This window comes from Syngnathus typhle, linkage group LG7 (assembly GCF_033458585.1).
Source record: "Syngnathus typhle isolate RoL2023-S1 ecotype Sweden linkage group LG7, RoL_Styp_1.0, whole genome shotgun sequence".
NCBI lineage: Eukaryota > Metazoa > Chordata > Actinopteri > Syngnathiformes > Syngnathidae > Syngnathus > Syngnathus typhle.
Window position 1 is genome coordinate 4,501,571 of NC_083744.1, and position 22,067 is coordinate 4,523,637.

The window sequence follows — 22,067 nt, forward strand, 5'->3', positions numbered from 1 at the left end:
GCGCTTTGTTCCACTCTGCTCGAATGCTTATGAAGGTCATGGCGCTTGCGTCACTTCGAGCCCGGTTTTCCTAAGAACCCGCAAAAGCACTCCTCTTTGTAAACTGGAACAGCTACTTTTTACCTTCCCTCCCTTCCCTGTGACATGTTTGTGTGATAGCAGTACCATTTATTTTGCACTTTCAATTGGACTTGGGCCCGCACTGATGACGTCACAAGAACAGACTTACTGAGACTCTGCTTTGTCCCTGCTCAGCGCTCTGCACCCTGTAGCACACTTTGAGACCACTTAGGAGCAAGCAAGTTTTTTTTTCCTGCCTGTCCACGTCTGTGCAGTTCACCCACTCAGCCGCTAGATGGAGACGCAGCTTAACGCACTGTTGCCGAACAGGCGAAGAAGATGCGTCAGCTACGTCACTGCTTCTGTATTGAAAACGTCTACCAAACGAACCTAAGCATGTCGTTCGCTTACAGAAGTAAGATTTCGATATTTTTATGGATATTATTCATACATTTTATAACACACAAGTTAGGACACGCGAGAAAGTCGACTTTGAGATTTCGTGTGCGACTGCAACTTCTATTTCGAATTCACGTGTTCAAGTGTTTGATGTGTGCACATGTATGGAGAAGACGTGTTCATTAGGCCATGTGTGTGTTTATAAATGGGTTTTGCTTTGTGTGTGTTTATAAATGTGTTTTTATGTGCCCTCATCAATTCGTTATATTGTTTGGTCGTGCGTCCCAGTGTGCGTTTTTCATGCATGTGTTTACGTTTGTGCTAGGCTGTGTATTTTGATAAACTAATAATTGCATCACAGTTTCTAATGGCTGTTGTAGACCAGACCAGTAACTGAGTTGTCATCAGTTCGCCAAGTTTTTGCAATGGCAATTTAAAATCTCCTAGTTTTCATTTAAGGGATTTATTTTCAGTCCGATGAATGAATGATGGAAGTAATGGTTCGCGGTAGGCAGGCCTTCATGTGTTCACTCTGTGCGCGCATGCATATCCATTCCAGTGACGGAACGAGACATCAGGAAGATGATCGAGCTCCGGGCCGCCAACAGCGCCATCTTCACGGGACAGAGGCACTCGGCCATGCGGGGCTGGAGGTCAGTTTGTCCATCCATCTGTCCGTCTTTCTACTCGCACGTACGCTAATGTTGACGCGGCGCTCGGCATCAGGGCCATCCGACAGGAGCTGGGCCTCGAGGGGATGGTGTCGGCGCGCCAGCTCAAGAAGAAGTGGGACAACCTGAAGGAGAAATACCGGGTGGGTGGAGCGCAACTGGTCAGTCGCAAGCCTTTGCTTTGTGTCGCTGACGCTGGACGAGTTTTCTGTGGCGCAGATTCTGAAGAACCCGCCGGCCGGGATGGAGCGATCCGGGCGACCCTTGTGGCGCTGGTTCCAGCTGATGGACCAGGCGTCCACCGGGCGTCTGGCCACCAGCGCCAAGCGGCTGGAGCCGTTGGCGCTGGATGACAACGACAATCACGTGCCTCGCTTCACCTTTGACGACTTGGCCCAGCACACGGCTCCGCTTGGCTCGGACGAAGAAGCGGAGGCATGTGACGAAGACGTCGACACGGGTGAGATTGACGCCCGGCCGGGTGGCTCGTTTTGTCACGTAAGGTTGTGCTAGGAATCTCTGCACGAGTTTTTTTTGTATAGTGGGCTATTCAGGCAGTTGATGATGTCAGCAATTAAAGGGGAACCCAAGTCTTGATAGCAAAACGCCTTGATTGCCGTCCATCCTTAAAGCGAGTGTTTGCGCACTCTTCAGCTGTACAGAACCTGTTGAGCGTGGACGTCCCAGAGGTGAACGGTGACGCTAAGATGGACACGCAGCAGGCCGCCGGCCAGCAGCTTCGCCCCCACGACATCGCGCTGCTGCACGAAGGCCTCGCCAGGGGCGGCCTCGAGGTGGAAGCAGAGGTGGAGGTACCGTCCTGCGGCAGCCCCTCCGACCACGAGCTGCTACGCGACAGGCAGGACTGGGACCGGGCCGCGCTGGAGCGGGACCGGGTCGCGCTGGACCGGGACCGGGCCGCGTTAGAGCGGGACCGGGCCACGCTGGAAAGGGACCGAGCCGCGCTGGAGCGGGACAGGGTGTGTCTTGATCGAGACCGGGCCTTACTAGACCGGGACCGAGCTTTCCTGGAGCGGGACCGGGCGCTAGCCGAGCGGGTTCGGGAAGAGGCAGCCCGGGCCCGATCACTGCTCACGGATGGCAAGAGGATGTTGGAGAGCGAGCGGGCGGCCAGGGAAGACAACGAGTTGTCTGGAAAGCAAGGGATGGTGCCGACTAGTTTCTATCAGAACTTGATGGCCATCGAAGTCAGACCTGAGCAGCTGGAGAGCACGCGGAGACTGGTGTCGTTGTTCAGTAAGCTGGTGGACAAACTTTAGAGGCTCGTCCCATTTGACCGGAATGCCTCTGTGAGGCGGTGCCAGCAACCTTTTACTTACCGCTGCGCACAAGTGAATGGGTATAATGTCTAGGCTCCGAATGGCAGACTTATTTGACTTAATGAATGTCTTATTTTAATGCAAAAAACATGGTCTTATATTCGGGCCAATACGGTATTTATTACCTCCCATTTTGTACATGTGCAAGCTAATTCGCAATTCTGTCTCAACCTGTGTGGATCAGGAAATGTACAGTTTTGGGTGTGCGCAACATTTATGTAAAATACAGAACATGCTTGGAAAGGGGATATGGCGTATGTTGATGCTTAATGGCAATATCAATCGGTGAATAAGGTTGTTGTGGAATTTGTGCCAGGAAGTTTGACACATTTTTCTTATGGTGTATGTATAGTCAATGAATTTGCATATTGCTGTTTACAGAATGAATCGGGAGATGCAAAAAGCATTACAGGTTCATATTCTACATTTGAATCATCACCTTAATTCTGCATGGAATCTGTAAATGATCGTCAAATGCTGTCAATTTTTGTGTCGTTTGTCTGCACGAGTGTATTTGTATTTCTACTGTTGTGCTTCAATTATGTAAATGAAGATTGAGTCCAAATCAAAAGGATTGTAAATACGATGGAAACCAGTGCAAGACAAGCTGATTAAAAGCTGGCAAATATTTGACGTTAAACAATCTTGTAATTCATTTTGGTTTTGGTGGACGTCAAAATCATCAATATTCCATGACATCACTGTAGTTTGACAACAATGTTGTCCCTTTATTAAAAGATGTTAAAAAGAAATTACATCAGTCCTCAAGAAAATCACATTCACACACTTCATTTCATAGTACAGTATCAAATACAATACAATCCCAGACAAAAAATAAAAGCTAATGTATGAAAATGATCATTTATGAAGATATGCATCAAGCCAGAGACTCCCTGAAGTCTTCAGTGAACTGCAAAATGAAGACAGCAAGTGGTTAAAACACCAAAATGGATTTTTGTCCAAATAGCAGATGTTACCTGAAGACATCAACCAGACCTTCCCCCATTGTCTTCACTTGGTAAGAAATGTTATGTTTCTCACACAGGGCGCGCACCAGTGGCGCCACCCGGTGGTAGTTGTGACGCGGCATGGTTGGGAAAAGACTGCAACGCACAATGTAGCCATTCAGCTTTCCAAGTTTCTTGCTATCCTGCTGAAAGGACTTACTGATGTTCTATCTGGAAATTGAGATGCCCACTGAACCAGTCGTTGAAGGGGGACTTTTCAATGTTGCAGGTGGCTTGTAGCTAAAGCACAAACGAGACACACGATGATTCTCAAGTAGTGACAACAAAATAAAAGTTGACTAGATTTCCAAGCTAGCACCTGCAAGCTGAGCCAGTCTTGATGCTTCTCGTGGTCAATGTCCATGGGGAGGTGATTCATCTGAGTCACCCACACGAACCAGTGGCTCTCTAGAAACCTGAGAAGCACACCAAAACGATGACCTTGAAGGTAAAGATTGAACGCTTTGATTTATTTGATGAATTTAGTTGAACAACAGTGGCCTCTGCAGGTGGTTACTGTCAGTACATGACCTATGCACAAGTACTGTAACCATAGAAAATGTCCTTTTTTGTTGTTTGTATACCAACTATCGGGTCTCTAGGGTACCTGTCCAATCATCAAGTATGAAATTAAAACAATCAAGGATTTTTTTTTCCATTTCTGAAAAGCATTCTGTAACCTCTCGGGTTTCTCTTCCCCTGATTTGGAAGCAAGGCTGGCTGAAGCTCTTGAGCCACTTGCCAATGATGGCAGGACAAAAACTGTGAAGCACGACAAATTCAGAAACACACACAGCCTCCAACAGTTGCGACGCCCCTGCTATCCTGTCAAAGCCAAAAGGTAAGCAGAGCTGCACAGAGTTTTATTGGACACACAGAAATGAAAGAAATGCTTTATTGCATCCAAGCAGTGGGATCAAGTGCTACTGTTAGGATGACGTCAACAGGTTTGCCGTCATTGAAATAGTAAGAGTATTTTGGGACAAATTAATTTCTAATATATGCAATGGCAACAATCATCTTCATTTATGTTGGAATTATTCACAAGCTTCCGAACGTCTTTGTAAGATGGACTACAAGAATGAGCGCGCACGTCGTTGCGAAGTAATATTGTCAGTTAATGGTCGCATAGTGTGACTTTGGTCAGCACTAAATCATTTACTTCACATTCGGGAGTAACCAAGGGCTCATTTTCCACCACAGTATTATTCAGCAATGATTTAAACCCACAACCCTGGCAGCCACAGCACATTAACTTTACATCAAATAGATGATTTGAAAAGGCATGAGCTTATTGAAATACTAAATCACTTACCTGACAAACATGATGAGCGCCACTGAGCCCAGGAGACCATAAAGTGGAACATAACAACTGAAGTATCGAAGGTAGTAAGAAAAGCACCAGACCATATCCTACAGAAGAAAAAAAAACGTCTTAATATAACGAACCGATGATAATTCTTTACTCTGTCTTACATAGTAAAACCAAATAGAAGCCATTTTTAAACTGAAGCCTATTGGGAAATGAAGCGGTTAGCAATAATGTACAATACCACACAGTGAATATTAAATGTTCTTTACTTTGACAAATTTTGGTAGACAAATCAGTGAATTATTTAGCATGCAAATGACCAAGGCCTCCAAATGAGGAATTGTTTTTGAGCACGCAAGCTAACTAACTTGTTAGCAAGTTAACTTGTCAGCAAGTTTCCTAACAACATGCTACTCTTGCTCGTCTTAAATATTTACAAGCAAAAAAAAAACTCTTCCTAACTGTTTCCAAATTCTCAATTGAGCAGAGGCGTCATCTTACCACCCAGTCACACCGTGAGATCATCACACGCATGATTTGAAGTTGGAAATAAATTGGAATTAGCAGTGGAGGTCCAACTAAAACGAAACATTGGAACATTGAATTCATTGATTCATATTGTATTTTAAAAGAGAGAGAAGAATAGGAGAATACCCAGGAAGAAGTAGTAGTGCTGATGGTTGTAGGGCAGAAGTTTGATCTTTTTGGTGCCATACTGTGAAAGAAAGACGATTGCTGGGTTAGGATGGCAGGAGCATGTTGGGCGCTGGTGGCTAGGCCAGCCATTAAGTAAAACTTGCCTCTACAGGCTGAGTGGCCCCGACAACAAATATCTTCAGCATGTTGACGTCGGGGTCTTTACTAAAGACGTTGGGTTTAGCGTGATGCTGAAAGTGTCGATGATTCCACCAGTTAGCAGAACCTCCCTGTAGATGAGAAAAGGTACTTTCCTTCCACGTCATTAGGGTTATACAAGACGTTCTGTTACCTTCAAATGCCCAATGAGAAATTGTTGCGTAAGATGATTCCATGAGGATTTCTTGAAGACAGACAGATGACCAAAATCATGCTGCAGCCATCCAGCCTGGATCTTACGAGGGAAAAAAGGCCTCAGTTTTTGCATAGAATAACTCAACAGGTAATCACGTTGTTGCTATTACCTGTGCAGTTGCCATTAAGATGGAACAGAGCGCCGTCGGGATCCAGCCGGTCCCCCCGAGACGTATGAGCAACCAGGCTAGGAGCTCCATCAGCAGGATGTGAGCCAAATGGGCTAAGAAGAACAAAGAGTGGGCCCGAAACAGACCCTTTTGCTCTGCATATGCATGTAAAGCCCGGAAGTCCTGGATGACTGCAACCTGGAAAACGGGGAGGAGCATAAACACGCACCGTGAGGATTTCGGAAATCCAACCGTTGAGACCCTCAAGTCACTCAAGACCTGAAGTTCGAGACCTACATGAATACCATCCTCAAAAAGGCCCAACAGAGGATGTAAAGAGGCATTGCTGGCCACAATATTTGGTCATGTGACTTTTGCAAGCGCAAGAGCAGCTGTGATGGATCAAAATTAGGAAAGATTATTTTTAATTCTTATTCCCAAATGTTTTTTTGATGGTTCTTACATTTTTCGCTCTGTCCTGGCTAGGTTCTGTTTCCGCCAGCTCTCCAATCAGCAAGGGCTTTAAAAAGCGTTGCACATACTTCTTGTCAGGATGAAAAGCAGTAAATGCTTCCTAGACAAAAAAAATATTTTTTTATAAAAACATCACACAAAAAATCCCAAGCATCACATACCGTGGCATCCTCTCCAGCATAATGCCGGATGACCCGAAAGCCTCCAGGATGCCTCTTGGCCCACTCGGTGACGCAGTACACCTTCCGATTGATCACCAACCACTGGTCATTTCTGCTGCAGTGTTTCTGCACCTCTTCCCAGGTGAAAAGAGCGCTTCCCGCTGGCTCTGTCTGCTGGTCCCCGGCACCCATTCCTCAGAGCCACAGTCTAAAGCACACAGTGGCTGGGAAAGTTGGTACAGTGTGCTGTGTAGACAGCTGCTTTTTTTTTTTCTCGTTTTTTTTTACCCGTTGCTGTGTGCTCGCAGCCTGCTTGTAACGCAAGTTAACGAGGACAATGAGCAGAGGAACAGACACATAAATAATTTATGATGAATTTGATATGTGGGATGCTGTTATTGTCAAATTGGACGTGCATCATGATTACGCACCTGAGCTCTGCTACAATTCATGTCATATTGTAATATTAATATAGTCCAAAAATAGACACGAATACGACGTTACCAAACCACATTCTAGCACTGTCACATTAATCGCAATAATATCAATGGCAAATATTTCAATATCGACTGCGAGGGTGTTTCTGTCTGCAGGATTGGAGCGTTAAGACAAATAATAAAAATAAATAAAAATAGACTCACATATTTTGCGCTTTAGAAGCACACGCGGGCGCGCCTGTACAACTCACTCATCCTGTTCGGATCAATTTATAAAATTGTGAACAACTGCCGAATTAGAATGTATTTACCTCGTTTTGCCTTGCTGACTATTTCATGGTGTCATTCATTACAAATTCCGAGGCGATCGTCCGACGGCTTTTGGACCAATCGGCGTACAGTAAATAAAGGACCGGCTTCATGTTGCCCAAATGTGTCAAATACGCCCATCTACTTGTATGAATATGGAGGAGTATTACTTTAACATTAGTATGCAGTTAGTGTTAATGTATTTTTTCTTATATTTTTTTCTATTATACAGCACTTGTACGTTTCTTATTAAAGTTAAAAAAATCAAACCGATGTAAATTCACATTAAAGGTATTAGCAGTATTTAATGATGGTTCTAACTAGATTTAAAATGTATTATTTCTGTCTGTCCGTCCAATATGTTTAGCCATATATGCAATTTATTAACTAAACAATTCAAATTAAAGCAATCATTTTGTGACTGCATTTTAATACTGACCTCAACCAGCAGGAAGTACAAACGAGCAGCTCAGACAGACACTTGTGCTCAGGTGGATAAAACACATGTACTCGCATCAGTGATCGTCCTAAAAAAAAATAATAATAATTTTAAATGACATGATTTGCGTTTGGAACATGGTGGAGTGCCTTGAAAACACTCCATGTGTAGTGATGCATTGGGTCACTGTCTGTCAGCGAGAGGTTGTCAGACGGGTGCTTCGCTTTATTTGCTGCTCGGTACCATCAAGCCACTATTTGCAGTCATCAAAGAAAACCATTGCCTGTCCAAAGATTAGAATGACCCGTAATGAAGCACACTGACAGGCTGTCTTTTTAAAAACGCCAAACACAATGACCTTGTTCCTTTTTTAAACAAAATTCAACAGTTTATTTGTTTCTCCATGCTGTAGTCCACACTCAAAGATCAAACACGAATAATAAAATGATAAGACAAATAAAATTGCTTATATAAAAGCAGAGAGCTTTTTTGGGGGGTTTGGAAAATAATGTGAGATTCATAACCTACGTTGGGCCTCTCTATTCCTCTGCTTCTCGTCCCGAAGTTCCTTTCCCGAGCTCCAGTGCTTCTTTAAAATCTCTGAAGCCAATATCTATGTGACATCGCTTTGAAAGAGGTCTGCTCTCAAAGCTCAACGAAGGTCTACATGCATAGTGTCTATTTGGTCGCCCTTCCAATCAAAGGCATCAAAGACACCAATTGTAAGTCATTCTCCTATGATATAATATGCTATCTAATTATAATTTGTCTACAAAAAGGATCATATCACAGATGCACAGATATTTACCACGGCATCATTTTTTCATTTGCATTCACCTCTACAGTCACATTCATTGACCTCTTCAGCTGTCTCGTCTGTTGTCGGCTGCTCTAAATGGGCCAAGTCATTTCAGGACAATGTGGAACAGAAAAGTGCGAATCAGCATATCAGACAGGATTATCCTCAAGCAGCCAGTCACCCCCCTCTCCCCTCGTGCCACCTCCTCGCCGGGCCGCTTCAAAAATCGAGGCGTTGAACATCTGACCTCAGCAGCTTTGCAAGGCTTTTCTTCACAGTCGTAATCCATTTACATAGTGGTCTGGAAGGATGAAGTCATTTCATAGACACATCTGACTTTTTTGACAAACATCATTTTGAAATTATGACATTAACATAGTACAGAAAATAATTTCATGTTTCAATGCCTATGATATCGTGATGGCCTTGAACACCAGACGGCCGAATAATACAAACACAGTGTATGATAAAGAAGAGTTTCACAAATAAGTGACAGCACATAATATTAGTTGTCTTTGTTAAGAGGGCATCAATATGAGTTTTGTCAGACTGTCTACTGCAATTTGAATTATGTGCTAGCATTAAACTCAAACTAGGGGACTTTTGTAAGTTTAGTTAAACATGCTTGCAAATACACTGGAGGTTCGGTTTTCGAACACAAGGCTGTTCGAGAAGTAAATCGTTCGAATTCCGAATCATATTTTCCCATTACAAATAATGGAAAAAAAATAATCCGTTCCAGGCCCAAAAAAACAACAACGCCTTTTTTAAGCATTTTTTTCATTTGCGCATTTTTGTCCAATCGCGCAACTGCAGTGCACCGCCGAACGTGCAACGGTAGCGCGTCGCCGACCGCGCAACTGCACCGCGCTCGTCGCATTATTGTGACAGAGCGGTCGCTAAAATTTAGAAAATATTTTTAAAGTCATGATGTACTTTCCAAAATTTAAGTGGACCTCAGTACGCAGGGAACCGAATTTCGTCCGACATCCGAAGCAAAAAAATCTCAAATTTTTTGTTCGAATACCGATTTGTTCGAGAACCGGGACGTTCGAAAACCGAGGCTCCACTGTACTTATTAAAGCAGCACTGTTGAATTATTCACTGTCTGCTAATTGTTGCCACCGTTTAGTGAGCTTTTTCTGTTTGAACTGGAGAGAAACGAGGTCACTTGTAAGAAGAGGCGCCACTGTGCGTCATCATGCGGCACAAGAAGGCACGCTCAGTTTCAACTGTACTCACTTCATTTGATTGCACAATATTTATGAGCCAGAAAAATATTACACACATTATGAAATAAACTAAGAATATGTTCCGACCCTGTGGATTGCAAAAATAGTTGTGCATGTTCATTGTGACATTGCTCTAACAACAACGTGCATGTTGGTCAAGGACTGTCACGTTGTCCTGTGTTCGCGTGCCTGCTTTGTGTCCTGTTAGCCGAATGTTACCAGAGGTTGTCGTCACAGCTTTTAAACTAGTCAATAAAAAGCTGTGAGACAAACCAACGGCTCATATTTATTTCTCCGATTGTAAATACCATTCATCAGTTTCGCAAATATTTTCCCATCCATAGTTTCCACCTTAGCTTGTTGTCAGGTTTTCCTTTGTCATGAATTTAAAAATGAGGCAAGTTAGTATCAATTGATACTCACGCACTTGATAATGTGATGTGATGCCCAGCCGTTCCGGTTACACAGTGGGGGAGAGGGAAGGAAAGACGGAAGGAAAGAAAGAAGGGGGAGGAAGCGCAGCAGTTGAATGTGAACCTTCTCCCCGATGGCAACACGCGAACGGCTTGCGGTCAGCTTTGCAGTGTTGTTAAAATGTGCAATTACTTGCGCCTTTGTGGAACAGACCTTCGGATGGACCTCGGCCCGTTTCTAATGGGGACTAGCCGCACCAACTTCCTTTAAGTGTTTTTCGTTGCCGTCGGCGGGGTCACCGAGCTGAGGTGGACAGTTGCTGACAATGTAAAGCTAAGGTTGAACCTGTATTAATAAGGAGTGTTGATCATGTGACCTAAAAGGTGTTTAAAAATTAATGATAGCGAAGCGTCAGACTGGCAAAGACTCAACTCAAAACTGACTTTTATATATTTAACCTTGACTACCTGCAGTACTACTACTACTACTATTACTACTACTACTACTATTATTACTACTATTACTATTTTTATTACTCGGCATTGTGCTAGATGAAGGCACATAGAGACGCCTAGTGGAGTGCGGCATGGTGATAGTTAATTGGCCTGAGGCGTGATGTTTTTTTGCAAGCTCAAAACAAAAGCGGTTACCAAGTTTGTCTGTCATCACATCACATGACTGCTCTGACTCAAGCGCAGAGTCAGGGGGCCACAGAATGGGCAACTCCTCCGGGAAGGGCGAGGGCGATGAGGAGGAAGACGAGGTGGAGGGAAAAGACGGCGAAGAGGTGGGAATAGTGCAGAGGAAGAAAAAGAAGAAAAAAGAGGAGGAAGTGGAAGAAGAACTTCCACTGGGGGTGGATGAGTTGCTGGAAAGCGGAGATCCAGTCTTGGACTTGAGCTACCGGAAATTTAAGCGCTTACCTGCTCGGGTTTGCGGACTGACGCATGTGGAGAAGCTTTACGTTTGTGGAAATAGCCTGCGTGTTCTTCCTGAGGGTATCACCCAGCTACAAGGTCTGCGGATTCTTGCCCTGGACTTCAACAAGATGGAGGATGTTCCTCTGGCCATTTGTCAGCTGGCTCACCTCAGCCGCCTCTACCTGGGCAGCAACCGCCTCATGACACTCCCGCCCGAGCTGAAGAACCTTCGGAATCTCCGCTGCCTGTGGCTGGAGAGCAACTACTTTCAATGGTTTCCGAAAGAACTTTACGAACTTCCCAACCTAAAGTCCCTGCAGATAGGTGACAACCGCCTCAAGACGTTGCCTCCTGACCTGTGCCGCATGGAGACGTTGAGGGGACTGTGGCTCTACGGGAATCGCTTCCAGACTTTCCCCAAAGTCCTTCTAAGCATGGAGGGCTTGGAGATCCTGGACCTGGACCGCAACAAGATATCCGAGTTCCCCAACCTGAAGCGCCTCCAGTCCCTTCGTCTCTTCTCCTATGACCACAACCCGGTCAAGGAGCCTCCTAAAGTGGGTGAGGAGGTGATAGTGGTCGGGGAGGGCGCTGCGGAGTTTTTGGAGGAGCGTGAGGCCAGAAAGGACAGAAGACGACAGGAGGAAGAGGAGGCGGCTCTGGCGGGAGAGGAGCCCATCATTCACGGCATTTTGAAGAACAGCAGCGCCAAACGTGCTGCCGACGAAGAGGACGGGGAGGAGGCCGGGTCGCCGGTCCTCGGGTACGACGGCGGCGAGCTGGAGTATGACGAGGAGGCGTTTGAGTACGAGACGGAGGAACTGATCTGCGAGGCCGAGGGCTTGGAGTACGAGGGAGAGGACCTGGAGTACGACAGGGCTTACGTGGATTATGAATATGAGGAGGACATGGAGACGAGGGTAGAGGCATGACATCAAACCTCCAGACTATCTGCAGGCAGGTGGACAACAGGCTTCTTTGCTCCTGTTTATATTTACTTTTCTCTTTCGCTGTGAACATGAAAGTATGAGTTTCATCTCAGGCTACTGTGAAGCAGAGCAGAACTGTGCGTGTGTTGTAGTATTAAATTGCCACCCACCCGAGGAAGTCACTGTCAATCATTTCCGATTAAAGAAGCGCACCAGTTGCTCTCAGCTGCAAAATAGCAGCAGTGTATTGCTGAAATGGATTAACAGCATGTGCATTCATTTCAATGGGGGAAGAAAATTTGAGATACATTTGTCAAGGTCATAGACTACAAATAATGTATTTTAGTTCTTGCTATCTATGCCAACAAAGTATATGTGACAGGAAAAACAATTATATGCTGGTCCACTAGATCACTGGTCCCCAACCTTTTTTGCGCTACGGACCGGTTACGTGTCAAAAATATTTTCGTGGACCGGCCTTTATATAAATAAATAATACATTTATATAAATAAATAATACATTTATAATAAATATACAAGTATGATGAAATAAAGTGATACGACTGGCATAAAAACAAGTATAAACGACATGCATTTTTTATGATTTATTTATTAGTAATCATTTATTCATTATTTATTAAATTTTATTAATAAAACTCACCATTACGTTGAATTAGTGGGAGCACTGAGCTTGTTTCTCAGAAACGAGCCAGCCCCATCTAGGCGTACTCTAGGAGACAATGAGACCCAAAGTGGTTAAGGTTTGTCTTTTAATGCAGGATGCTTGGTCTCCATGTGCCGAAGCAGTTTAGAAGGCTTCATTGCCTCGTTAGCTAGCCCTGTCGCCACATATTATACAGAGTGCGCTTAGCGCGTCAGTCACCCGTGGCGATAAATCCATATTTTAAGTAGGACTCCAGAAATTTTCTCACGAGCCAACACTACCTAAATCTGAGGTGTTCGAGCGCAGCGACGGAGCCACTCGACAAAAGTGGCGAGTTCGGCGACCACTACGCTTTCACTTCTAGTCATTCTTATCCGTTCAGTATTTTGTTCCGCGCGCGTTGGGTAAGTACAAAATAGTGTTGGCTCGTGAGTGAACAATTCGTTCAAAAGAACGAATCTCTTTCAGTGAACGAGAGTGAACGAATCACTTCCTAAAGTGATTGGTTCTTTTTTTCAGTTCATATGACTTCAACCAGTAGATGTCGGTAATGCGCATTGAAGCTGGTGCCACCTAGCCGTAAAACAAAACGAAGAAGAACATGACGTAACTTCCCGTTCACGAACGCGTTGTCAAAGTCAAAGTCTGCTTTATTGTCAATTTCTTTACATGTCAAGACACACACACAGACCAAAATTACGTTCCCACTATCCCACGGTGACAAGACATAGTACGCGGTGTTGGTGGACCAGGAGAGGTCCTCACTGATGTGCACCCCCAGGAATCTGGTGCTGCTCACTCTCTTCACCACAGCACCGTCGATGGTCAGTGGCAGGTGTTGGGTGTGACCCTTCCGGAAGTCAACAACAATCTCCTTGGTCTTGTTGACGTTCAGCAGGAGGAGGTTGTCCCTGCACCACGTGGCCAGAAGGTCGACCTCCGACCTGTATTGAGTCTCGTCGCCCCCAGTGACCTACTAGAGTAGTGTCGTCGGCGTATATCAGCACGCGGTTGCTACTGTAAGTTGCAGTGCAGTCATGCGTCAGCAGGGTGAAGAGCAGCGGACTGAGCACGCAACCTTGGGGGGCCCCCGTGCTCAGCGTGATGCTGGCGGAGATTTTGTCGCCAACACGTAGCACCTGAGGCCTCTGACAGAGGAAGTCCAGTAGCCAGTTGCAGAGGTAGGTACTGAGGCCCAGCTTGTCAAGTTTGCAGATGAGTCGCTGTGGTACAATGGTGTTGAATGCAGAACTGAAGTCCCCAAACAGCAATCTCACATACGCACCTTCTCTTCTCTCCAGGTGGGTGAGGGCTGAGTGGAGGGCAGAGCAGCTGGCATCCTCAGAGGACCGTTTGGCTCGGTACGCAAACTGGAAGGGGTCAATGGTGGGGGGGTAGAATGGCCCTGATGTGCTCCATGACAAGCCGCTCAAAGCACTTCATGATGATCCGAAACATTTCTTCGCAGAGAAATGTTTTGGATTTGTGTAGGGTACATTGTGACAGCAAACGAGCAGGTGATCGAGCAAGCGTCTGATACGAGAGCATTGTGTTCGTATGGAGTGTGTTTGAAGTGAACAGCAGAGAAGAAAGGAACAAGGCAAAGTGTTGTGAAATAAAATATTACCTGTAATACGCATTTTGTCATTTGCTGATTGAAACTGCTAATTAAACTGTGAATTGAAACTAATAGGTAGAGAACTGAACTCTCGCTCTTTATATAGCTGATGTGTCTTGCGCATCCGTTCTGCGCATACTGTCATGGCGGCCTCCGTATGATATCCGGTCTGCGATGGAGATTAAAAAACAAACAATATTTGACAATAACACCATCAAGGATTGCACCATCGCATCAAACGATGGGTCGTCAATTATGAATTTTACTGACTAAGTGTGTTGGGCAGGATGGCTGAATGCGATGCGCGATTGACAACAAACAAGAAGAAAGGTGATTTCAAGGTTTATTTCGAGGGAGATTTTCTTCAAAAATTGTTGTACCCATGTATAATGCGCACCCCAGATTTTAGGACAATAAATTTGTTACATTTTGCGCATTATACATGGAAAATCACGGTATATGGTTTAATGGAGCAGCTCAAGCGAATAGTATGGAATGGCATAAGGTACAAGGCATCACCTGTGTGGAGTGGGCTTCTTCTCAGTAAAATATGTACCTTGGCTCAATAAAGTTTGGGAAATACTGTCCAAGTGTACCCGTTTCTGTTCGTGGAAGTATACATCACTTTACAGAATTTACACTGCGTCTGTTTAATGTACCTAGCGGCACACCTCAAGGCGACCATGTGTCTTGGATTTAGAGCTACAAAATATTTATGACGTGGTAAACACATGAGCCTCTTTCCGGTCTCAGCATTGTGTAAGCACTGCTGTAAAGTCCAACAAAGAAGCGTGCCCAGACCATAAAAGGCAAGTCCACATGGAGGTCGACTACAAACGGGTAGCAAGTAATGATTTTGCTCACTAGCGCTACCTCCTTGTAGGTCAGGGCCTCCGCTCCATCATCAACTTTGTATACTTATTTTTTACCCACTTCTGCATCCACACTTTCTCTACCTGTGTCTCTGAACGTGAACATGTCCTCCTCTCATCCCCACAGTCATTATTCATGGAGTGTTCGAAGCGTAACGCAATACTCGTATCTTTTTTCCCTCACATTGAAAGAGTGAAATATTTATCCCCCGCGCGCTGAAATATTCATGCTGCCGCATACTCTCATGTGTCTGCCTGTCTTTGCTACTGGTGTTGCCCAGCATACTCAATCTGATGATTGCTTTACTGGAATATTTATCATCCGAGGAAGACAAGATTCACGCATGAAGGGGAATGCATTAAATATCAAGATGCAAACAAATATATTTTTGATTATTATTACCAGCTCAGTGACCTAGTGGTAGAGTGTCCTCCCTGAGAGTGGAAGGTTGTGGGCTCAAACCCCGGCCAAGTCATACCAAATACTATAAAAATGGGACCCATGCTTGGCACTCAGTGTAAGGGGTTGTAAATGGGGTCTCTTAGATCACCAAATGATTTCCGAGCGTGGCCGCGCTACTGCTCCCTTCTCCCCCAGGGGATGGATGAAAATCACACGGGGATGGGTTAAATACAGAGGACAAATTTCACCACACTCAGGTGTGTGTGTGTGACTTACACTTATCGCTATCCATCCGTTTCCTTTTGTACGTGTCCTCGTTAATGTCACTACGTACACTATGATTATTATCACAGTTAGTGAAAACTATGCCGAATGCACCAGTTTTCTGAAGCTGAGCCGTGATTGGTTGGCAACTCTGATGTCATTACCAGTCGACAGCAAGTAACAAAATGGCCACCTCGGCGGTGGATAAAAACATATACATTTTGCTGCTTAATTCCTATTCCATAACCCCAATATTGATTAGAATGCCATGTTTAGATTAGTGGGACCACAGACAACATTTTGTAAAGAAATATTTTTGGCGAACTTAATGTCTTGTTTTGACAAAGCAAGCATGTATTTCGTATGCATGACGCAAGCACTGTGCACTTTTGGACCCTCAGTGTTGAGGCCACATGATGTGATGACAACACAAAGTGCTTGAGTCTGGGTTCAGCGCCGGGTGGCAAAGAGGCTGACACGCCACAGACGTCTGTGGGAATCTGTGTCGCACTCCCTCGCAATATTGAGCCTTTTTGTTTACACTCCTCTCATCCTATGTAGGTCAGCGAACACCGCCAAGTGGCACTGCAAGATTCTCAACACAAACGTGCAACTTCACCACCGTGATGCCATCGCTGCACAATCTACTGACAAATAATACTGAGATTCTGCTTTTATGGACTCAACTAAAAACGTATTTATGTATTTAGTTGTCAATTTTTGTTTTGTTGTTTCTGTTGCTAATTTGTATATCTTTTGTTTGTCTAAGATTTTCTTTCTTGAGACCGCTCTCTACCTAGTTTTAGTTCAAATTCAGTGTGTCACATTCCCAACAGTGCAATGGCTAGATTTTTTTCTATATAATATCCCTCCATTTCCCCCCTCTGCTACTCCTTCACATCATCACATTCTCTACCCAGAAGAAGATCATGGGGGTTGTTGGTGGTCATTCTCAGTCATCACAACCGTTCGCTGCTGCTCAGCCATGTGCAACCATACAGTAATGGAAACGTCATTGGATACACTGATGGATGACAAAATCCTCGAGGCATGCTGGCCGCCACTGTAAGCACAAATAAAAGAGGCAAATATTGTCTGGATGGCTTTCTTTGAGATTTAATGGAACACAGCTCAACTGGAAGGTGTCACAAATGGGATTTGTAGTGGACAGTGATGTACGTGACTCTTTATTAAATGAGTGCCAAAGAGCTTTTGAAAACAATGCCCTTAAACAATGTAGATACATCACTAAAGCATGTTATGTCCAATAAAAGAAAACACAATGCTATCATAGGGATATTGTTGAAAAGATACAAATGATAAGTCTTAAGGGTTCTAAAATGTAGACCTAGAATAGTATAGTTTGGTCTCTTTGTCTGCTATTATCTTTTTCGCTTGTTTCTTAAACTATAAATGAGCCTACCTTCAGTTCAACGTTTGGCCACTGGATGGCAGTATGACACCAAATTGCCCTAAAACGATATAAAAGGGAGGCTATGTAAAACTGATGGATGATTTGAAATTTGCTTTGACATTGAGGTAAATTTTGGATTCTATGCGTCTCTGTATGTCACCTTAAATGGCGACCTAGCAGCAGTGAGAAGACCCTAAGCTATTTTTGCATTTGCTATTGTACAGAGAAGCTCTAGTTTCAGTCATCTGTAGGTACTTAGAATATGGAAGGGCCATTCGTCCGTGACCAGGAAGACCTTGTCCATGCCCTTTTAAGGGCATCGGAAGTAACCAGTAGAGCGAGACTCGGACCGCAGCTGTTGTCTTACGAGGTACAAATGATGGGGGAGAACAGATAGAGAGGCGCGCGAGGGGCTTTTTGGGGGCGAACATCTTTGCTGTTGAGGGCTGAAACATCTTTGCTTTTGGGGCCACTCAAACTTTCGGAGATACATCACTCTGACATCGGTTGAATAAAATCTTTTCCCAATCAGCCGTGTGTCACTGGAGTGCTTCCCTGGGCCAGCCCTCGTCCACCGAGTGTTTTTTTGGAGACCCGCGAAACAACAAAGACCATTCACTACAACATCTTGATAAAAACGTCCAGCAGAGGCAGAATGACACTTTGAAGAAAATGTCTTCTCGCCATCTGTATGCGATACATCTACACGTACATCACATTATCATCTCAGACACCCTCTGGTGTATTGAAGACATTTAAGAGACAGAAAAAAAGCAGCCTGAGCTGAATATCTGTGATTTTTCCGACAATCTAATTCCCTTGTACTTTTCCTCCCCTCAAATTAACTCAGCCATTTAAAACAGTCATCACACTATTAAACAGTGGGATGTTAATTCTTTTGCTGTGCTTTTGTGCCTGCGGATTCAATATGGATACTTCAAACTCACAGCATGATAACTTCAGTGTGTGTTCACCACACGAAATCTGACTCCCCCCGGCCCCCCACTCAGTGACAGCTTCCCCATCCTTTGGATTAGTGCATTAATAAATGTGACACAGATAATCACACAGTTTGCACATTCTTTTGTCCTTCCCTTTTCCCCCCCAGCACCTGGTCTCATGCTGCATCCTCACCTCTATCACACCACTTTTTGCTCATCTCCCTCCCTCCCATCTGTCCAAGGCTGTCAGTCTGCATGGCCTATCTTTACCAAGCTGTTGCTTTCACTGCAGCTTAGAAAAAACCATATATATAATTACTTTTTGCCTGACATCTTGTCATGCCAAGTCTGGAGCACTTTATTATCTTGGCCCGCAAAAATAACTTGAGGGAAACACCTCCGACATTGAAAGTGACAGCCTCATTTCCTGCTTCTTTTCTCTTAAATACAATGTGCATATCGCGGGCATATTTCATATTTCTAATCATCTATTTGCAGAGGCTCCATTTGACAGGGGGAAGCCAGGCGGCGATTTTGGTCGCAAATGAAGTCGCATCACTTCTGTGGCACCTACTGCAGTTGAACCCTATTATGAAACCTTAACCCTAATTTGAAATCTTTCTTTGAAACCTAACACTAATTTGAAACCCCACTTTAAAACTTTGACTCTAATTTGAAACCCTACTTTGACACTTTAACCCTAGTTTGAAACGTTAACCCGAGTTTGAAGCCCTAGTTTGAATTTCGAACCCTAGTTTGAAACCCTAACCCTAATTTAAAACCCTAGTTTGAAACCTTAACCCTAGTTTGAAACCCTAGTTTACCGAGGTAGACCATGCCATTGTTTTGCTACAATAGCTGCTTGGCCCCACTGATGCTGTACACAAATAGTTTTAATGTTTTTTTTTTTTTTTTTAATATCGAGTACAGGACCTTAAAATAAATAATTGCTCATTTAATCGCAATACCGAGGGGAAAATTAATCACAAGTATTATTTTTCAAAATAAACCAATTCTGCTTACATTTGAGAAAATGCACAATTGGCATAAATATCCTCAAACAAAGACAGTGCCCCAGTGCTTTGATTGGAAGTCCCCCTCGTCCCCCCGTCTGCTGAGCTCGCCTTGTTTCGGCCCGACGCTGACCTGGTCTTCCCACAGAGGAAGATCGCTGCAGTGTCTGCACAACCTGTAATATGCGGCCCATGGAGTTGATTATACTCGGGAAAAAGGGGGGGAAAAAAAAAAAAAAAAGACAGCTGAGAGCCTTTTTTTACTTGCGAGTCGGCTCTCTGAGTCGCCTTGGCTCCGCCTCACTGCATCGATGTTCCTTCTTATCTACGTCCTGCTTCATTTGGACTTCTCTTAATTGGCCAATCTGGCACAGACAGCTTGGAGTTAAATACATTGAGACATTTCTGCTGCTGATGGAATGAAGAGAAGGCAAATTAACATGTTGTCATTTACTCTATATTTCTCAGCTTTTCACACAAAACGTTTTATTAATTTTTTAAAATTGAATTGTATGGAATGTACTGTGGATATTATAATTTCATGTGAAGAAAAATAGCCTCAACGCATTATGCTGCCATCAAAAATATTATATATGGAAACAAATGTGATAATATTTCTCGAGGTTTACCTTCACTTCAAGTCAAAATTCGAGTATACATTTATTTGCTCAAATTCAATTCTCTATCTTCAATTTCATAAAAATCAATTTCACTTATTTCAACAATAAGAAACATATAATGAACTCACAACAATACGTTACAATAATTACCAGCAGGTTTGCCTTAGAAAATGATTCATCAATCACTGAGAAAGCCGATGTTGTAAAAATGATCCTTTAATATGGAACAAAATCAGAGCTCAGCTCCATGGCTCCGTCCATCACACTCTAACACTGATGGGAGGAGAACAATGACCACCAGTAAGATCACAGTCCGTTCGGCCCAAAAAACAGGAGAGGCTGAGAAAAAGAAAAAAATGGAACGCAAAACCAAAGTGCTACCGGGTACGACTTCCAGACGTCCTCGCTTTGACCTCCTGATCCACGATGACGAGTAACCGCTCTGCTGCCTCACTGGGCTCTTCCGCCTCCTCAAGCCAGGTCGGCGAGATTGGCAGATAAAGAAGCAGCAAATGACGTCGAAGCAACGATACAACTTGCGGGTGTCAAGAGGCCGAGGACGTCTGCGGAGGCCGCCCGGTAAGAACCCGATGCGACGGCAACACGGAGACGAGACGGCGACAGAAGCGCAACACATGTATGTACAGAGCAAGCGGGCAACACATCAGAGCACTTAGTTTGAAAGTTAGAATGGGTAAGGGAGGGGTCGCAATGATCCGTTAACAAACAGTCCCGATAAGGAACCGGGTCGCATCTTTAAGGCTGGTCTTAGCTACAAACGAGGTGCCAAGCAGGCTTGCGCTTGGCTGCTTTGCACCTCAAGTTGGCTGTGCTGACAGCTGCCCTTTGTCCACCACGCGCCTCCATTGAGGGACCAGGAAAAGCATGGCCGCTTATGAGAAGGTAGCTTTATGGGCTCAAGGGGTCACCAATATAGAAATTCACTCTGCAGGGTCTTATGACTTTAGCTCGACCTGTGACAACTTTGAAATGGAAGTTTCATTTTATTATACGTGATTGTCTGGATCATACGTAGGTGTCAAACTCAAGGCCCGGGGGCCAGATGCGGCCAGTCACATCATTTTATGGGGCCCGCAAAGACAAATTGTGCATGGACTTTATGTGTCAGTTCTAAAATGACAAATTGCCTTCACTTTTGGAAAACTAGAGAAATTGCTAGCAATTTTTATTACCATTCATCTTTTTAAAAAATTTGAACACTTTTTACTAGTCTGTGATTTCAAAACTACTTACCGGTTTATTGTGTAGCCTATACTGTATATAATATAAGTCACAGTCATAATGCCCCTCCGAAGCAAACTATGACTAAGATGCGGCCCGCGAAAAAAAACGAGTTTGACACCTCTGGTCTAGATCATTTCAGGTTGTTAGCACATGACCGCTAATCAGTACATAAATCTGACCGACCTGACTGTGCCATACAATTTCCCTATGTAGCTTTTATTCATTGCTTCTGTTTTTACTACTCCGCCCTGGGGAGGAGGTGCAAGGCTCTACCTTCTATTTTTTTTTGTGCTTGATCAATGTCTGGTCCACAGAGCTCGGCAGACACGTAAAAAAAACGGCGCAGAAAAGGAGCGGAAAATGGGCAGTGAATCCCAGATAGATGAGGGAGCATGGATTACTGCTGAATTAGAGTCTGGAGGTGTATGCATTACCGTTTGAATGGGAGAGTAAATGAACAATTGAGCGGAGGAAGTGGAAATCTATACTTGGTGGAGGATTAAAATGGAATCTTGTAATGAAGGAGTTTGAGTGGTCACGGAGGGGCCGGGGTCTGCCAACTTCACCCAACATGGTCATCCTACACCTGAACGCACGGCGGCTAACATCGGAAGGAAGGGGGCTTTGCACACAGAGCACAAGCACTTGCGTGGGCGGACACACACTTGATGCACACGCACACACATTAATGCACTGGGTCCCAGTCTGCGTTCCACCGCACTCTCCTGACTGCCAGAACCTCGCTGTGTCTTGTAAAAGAAACAGCAACAAAAGAACAAAGGAACAAAATGAAGAACAACACACTTTGGCTCCCACTGGCGAGAATAAAAAAATAAAGCAGGGCGAAAACGAAGGATATAAAAAGTGCCAGTGGCGCCGAGTTACTGCGCAAATGTCGGTAACTGGCTTTTGAACAGCTCTACACTTCTTTTAGTCTACCAAGTATATAC

The 22,067-nt window shown here is 44.4% G+C and overlaps 2 protein-coding genes across 4 annotated transcripts; one reads left to right on the top strand and one right to left on the bottom strand.

Moving 5' to 3' along the window:
• Window positions 1–3,168: 3,168 nt before the first annotated feature.
• Window positions 3,169–7,413, bottom strand: LOC133156529 (acyl-CoA Delta-6 desaturase-like). 3 transcript variants are annotated; one of them, XM_061282330.1, is made up of 13 exons: window positions 7,333–7,413; window positions 6,585–6,792; window positions 6,413–6,523; window positions 5,950–6,147; window positions 5,778–5,879; window positions 5,590–5,715; window positions 5,444–5,504; window positions 5,291–5,367; window positions 4,793–4,890; window positions 3,797–3,893; window positions 3,638–3,717; window positions 3,448–3,573; window positions 3,169–3,380 (listed from the first exon to the last, which is right to left on the bottom strand). In XM_061282330.1, exons 2-13 carry the CDS (start codon window positions 6,774–6,776, stop codon window positions 3,329–3,331), a joined length of 1,320 nt encoding a protein of 439 aa, XP_061138314.1. In that variant the 5' UTR covers window positions 6,777–6,792; window positions 7,333–7,413; the 3' UTR covers window positions 3,169–3,328. The 3 variants fall into 3 exon arrangements, with proteins under 3 accessions (XP_061138314.1, XP_061138315.1, XP_061138313.1); XM_061282331.1 differs by having other exon boundaries at window positions 5,590–5,676; window positions 7,226–7,389; XM_061282329.1 differs by having other exon boundaries at window positions 7,226–7,389.
• Window positions 7,414–10,929: 3,516 nt separating this feature from the next.
• LOC133156543 (leucine-rich repeat-containing protein 10B-like) lies at window positions 10,930–12,085 on the top strand. Its single transcript, XM_061282354.1, has one exon. It carries the CDS (start codon window positions 10,930–10,932, stop codon window positions 12,064–12,066), a length of 1,137 nt encoding a protein of 378 aa, XP_061138338.1. The 3' UTR covers window positions 12,067–12,085.
• The last annotated feature ends 9,982 nt before the right edge of the window (window positions 12,086–22,067 follow it).

Bases quoted from the DNA above. Each gene is read 5' to 3' on its own strand.
- LOC133156529 (XM_061282330.1), bottom strand. From the start codon at position 6,776: ATGGGTGCCGGGGACCAGCAGACAGAGCCAGCGGGAAGCGCTCTTTTC. The intron at 6,524-6,584 runs GTATGTGATGCT...TTTTTTGTCTAG, and splicing joins ATGCTGGAGAGGATGCCACG to GAAGCATTTACTGCTTTTCA. The intron at 4,891-5,290 runs GTAAGATGACGC...TTTCTTCTGTAG, and splicing joins TCTCACGGTGTGACTGGGTG to GATATGGTCTGGTGCTTTTC.
- LOC133156543 (XM_061282354.1), top strand. From the start codon at position 10,930: ATGGGCAACTCCTCCGGGAAGGGCGAGGGCGATGAGGAGGAAGACGAG.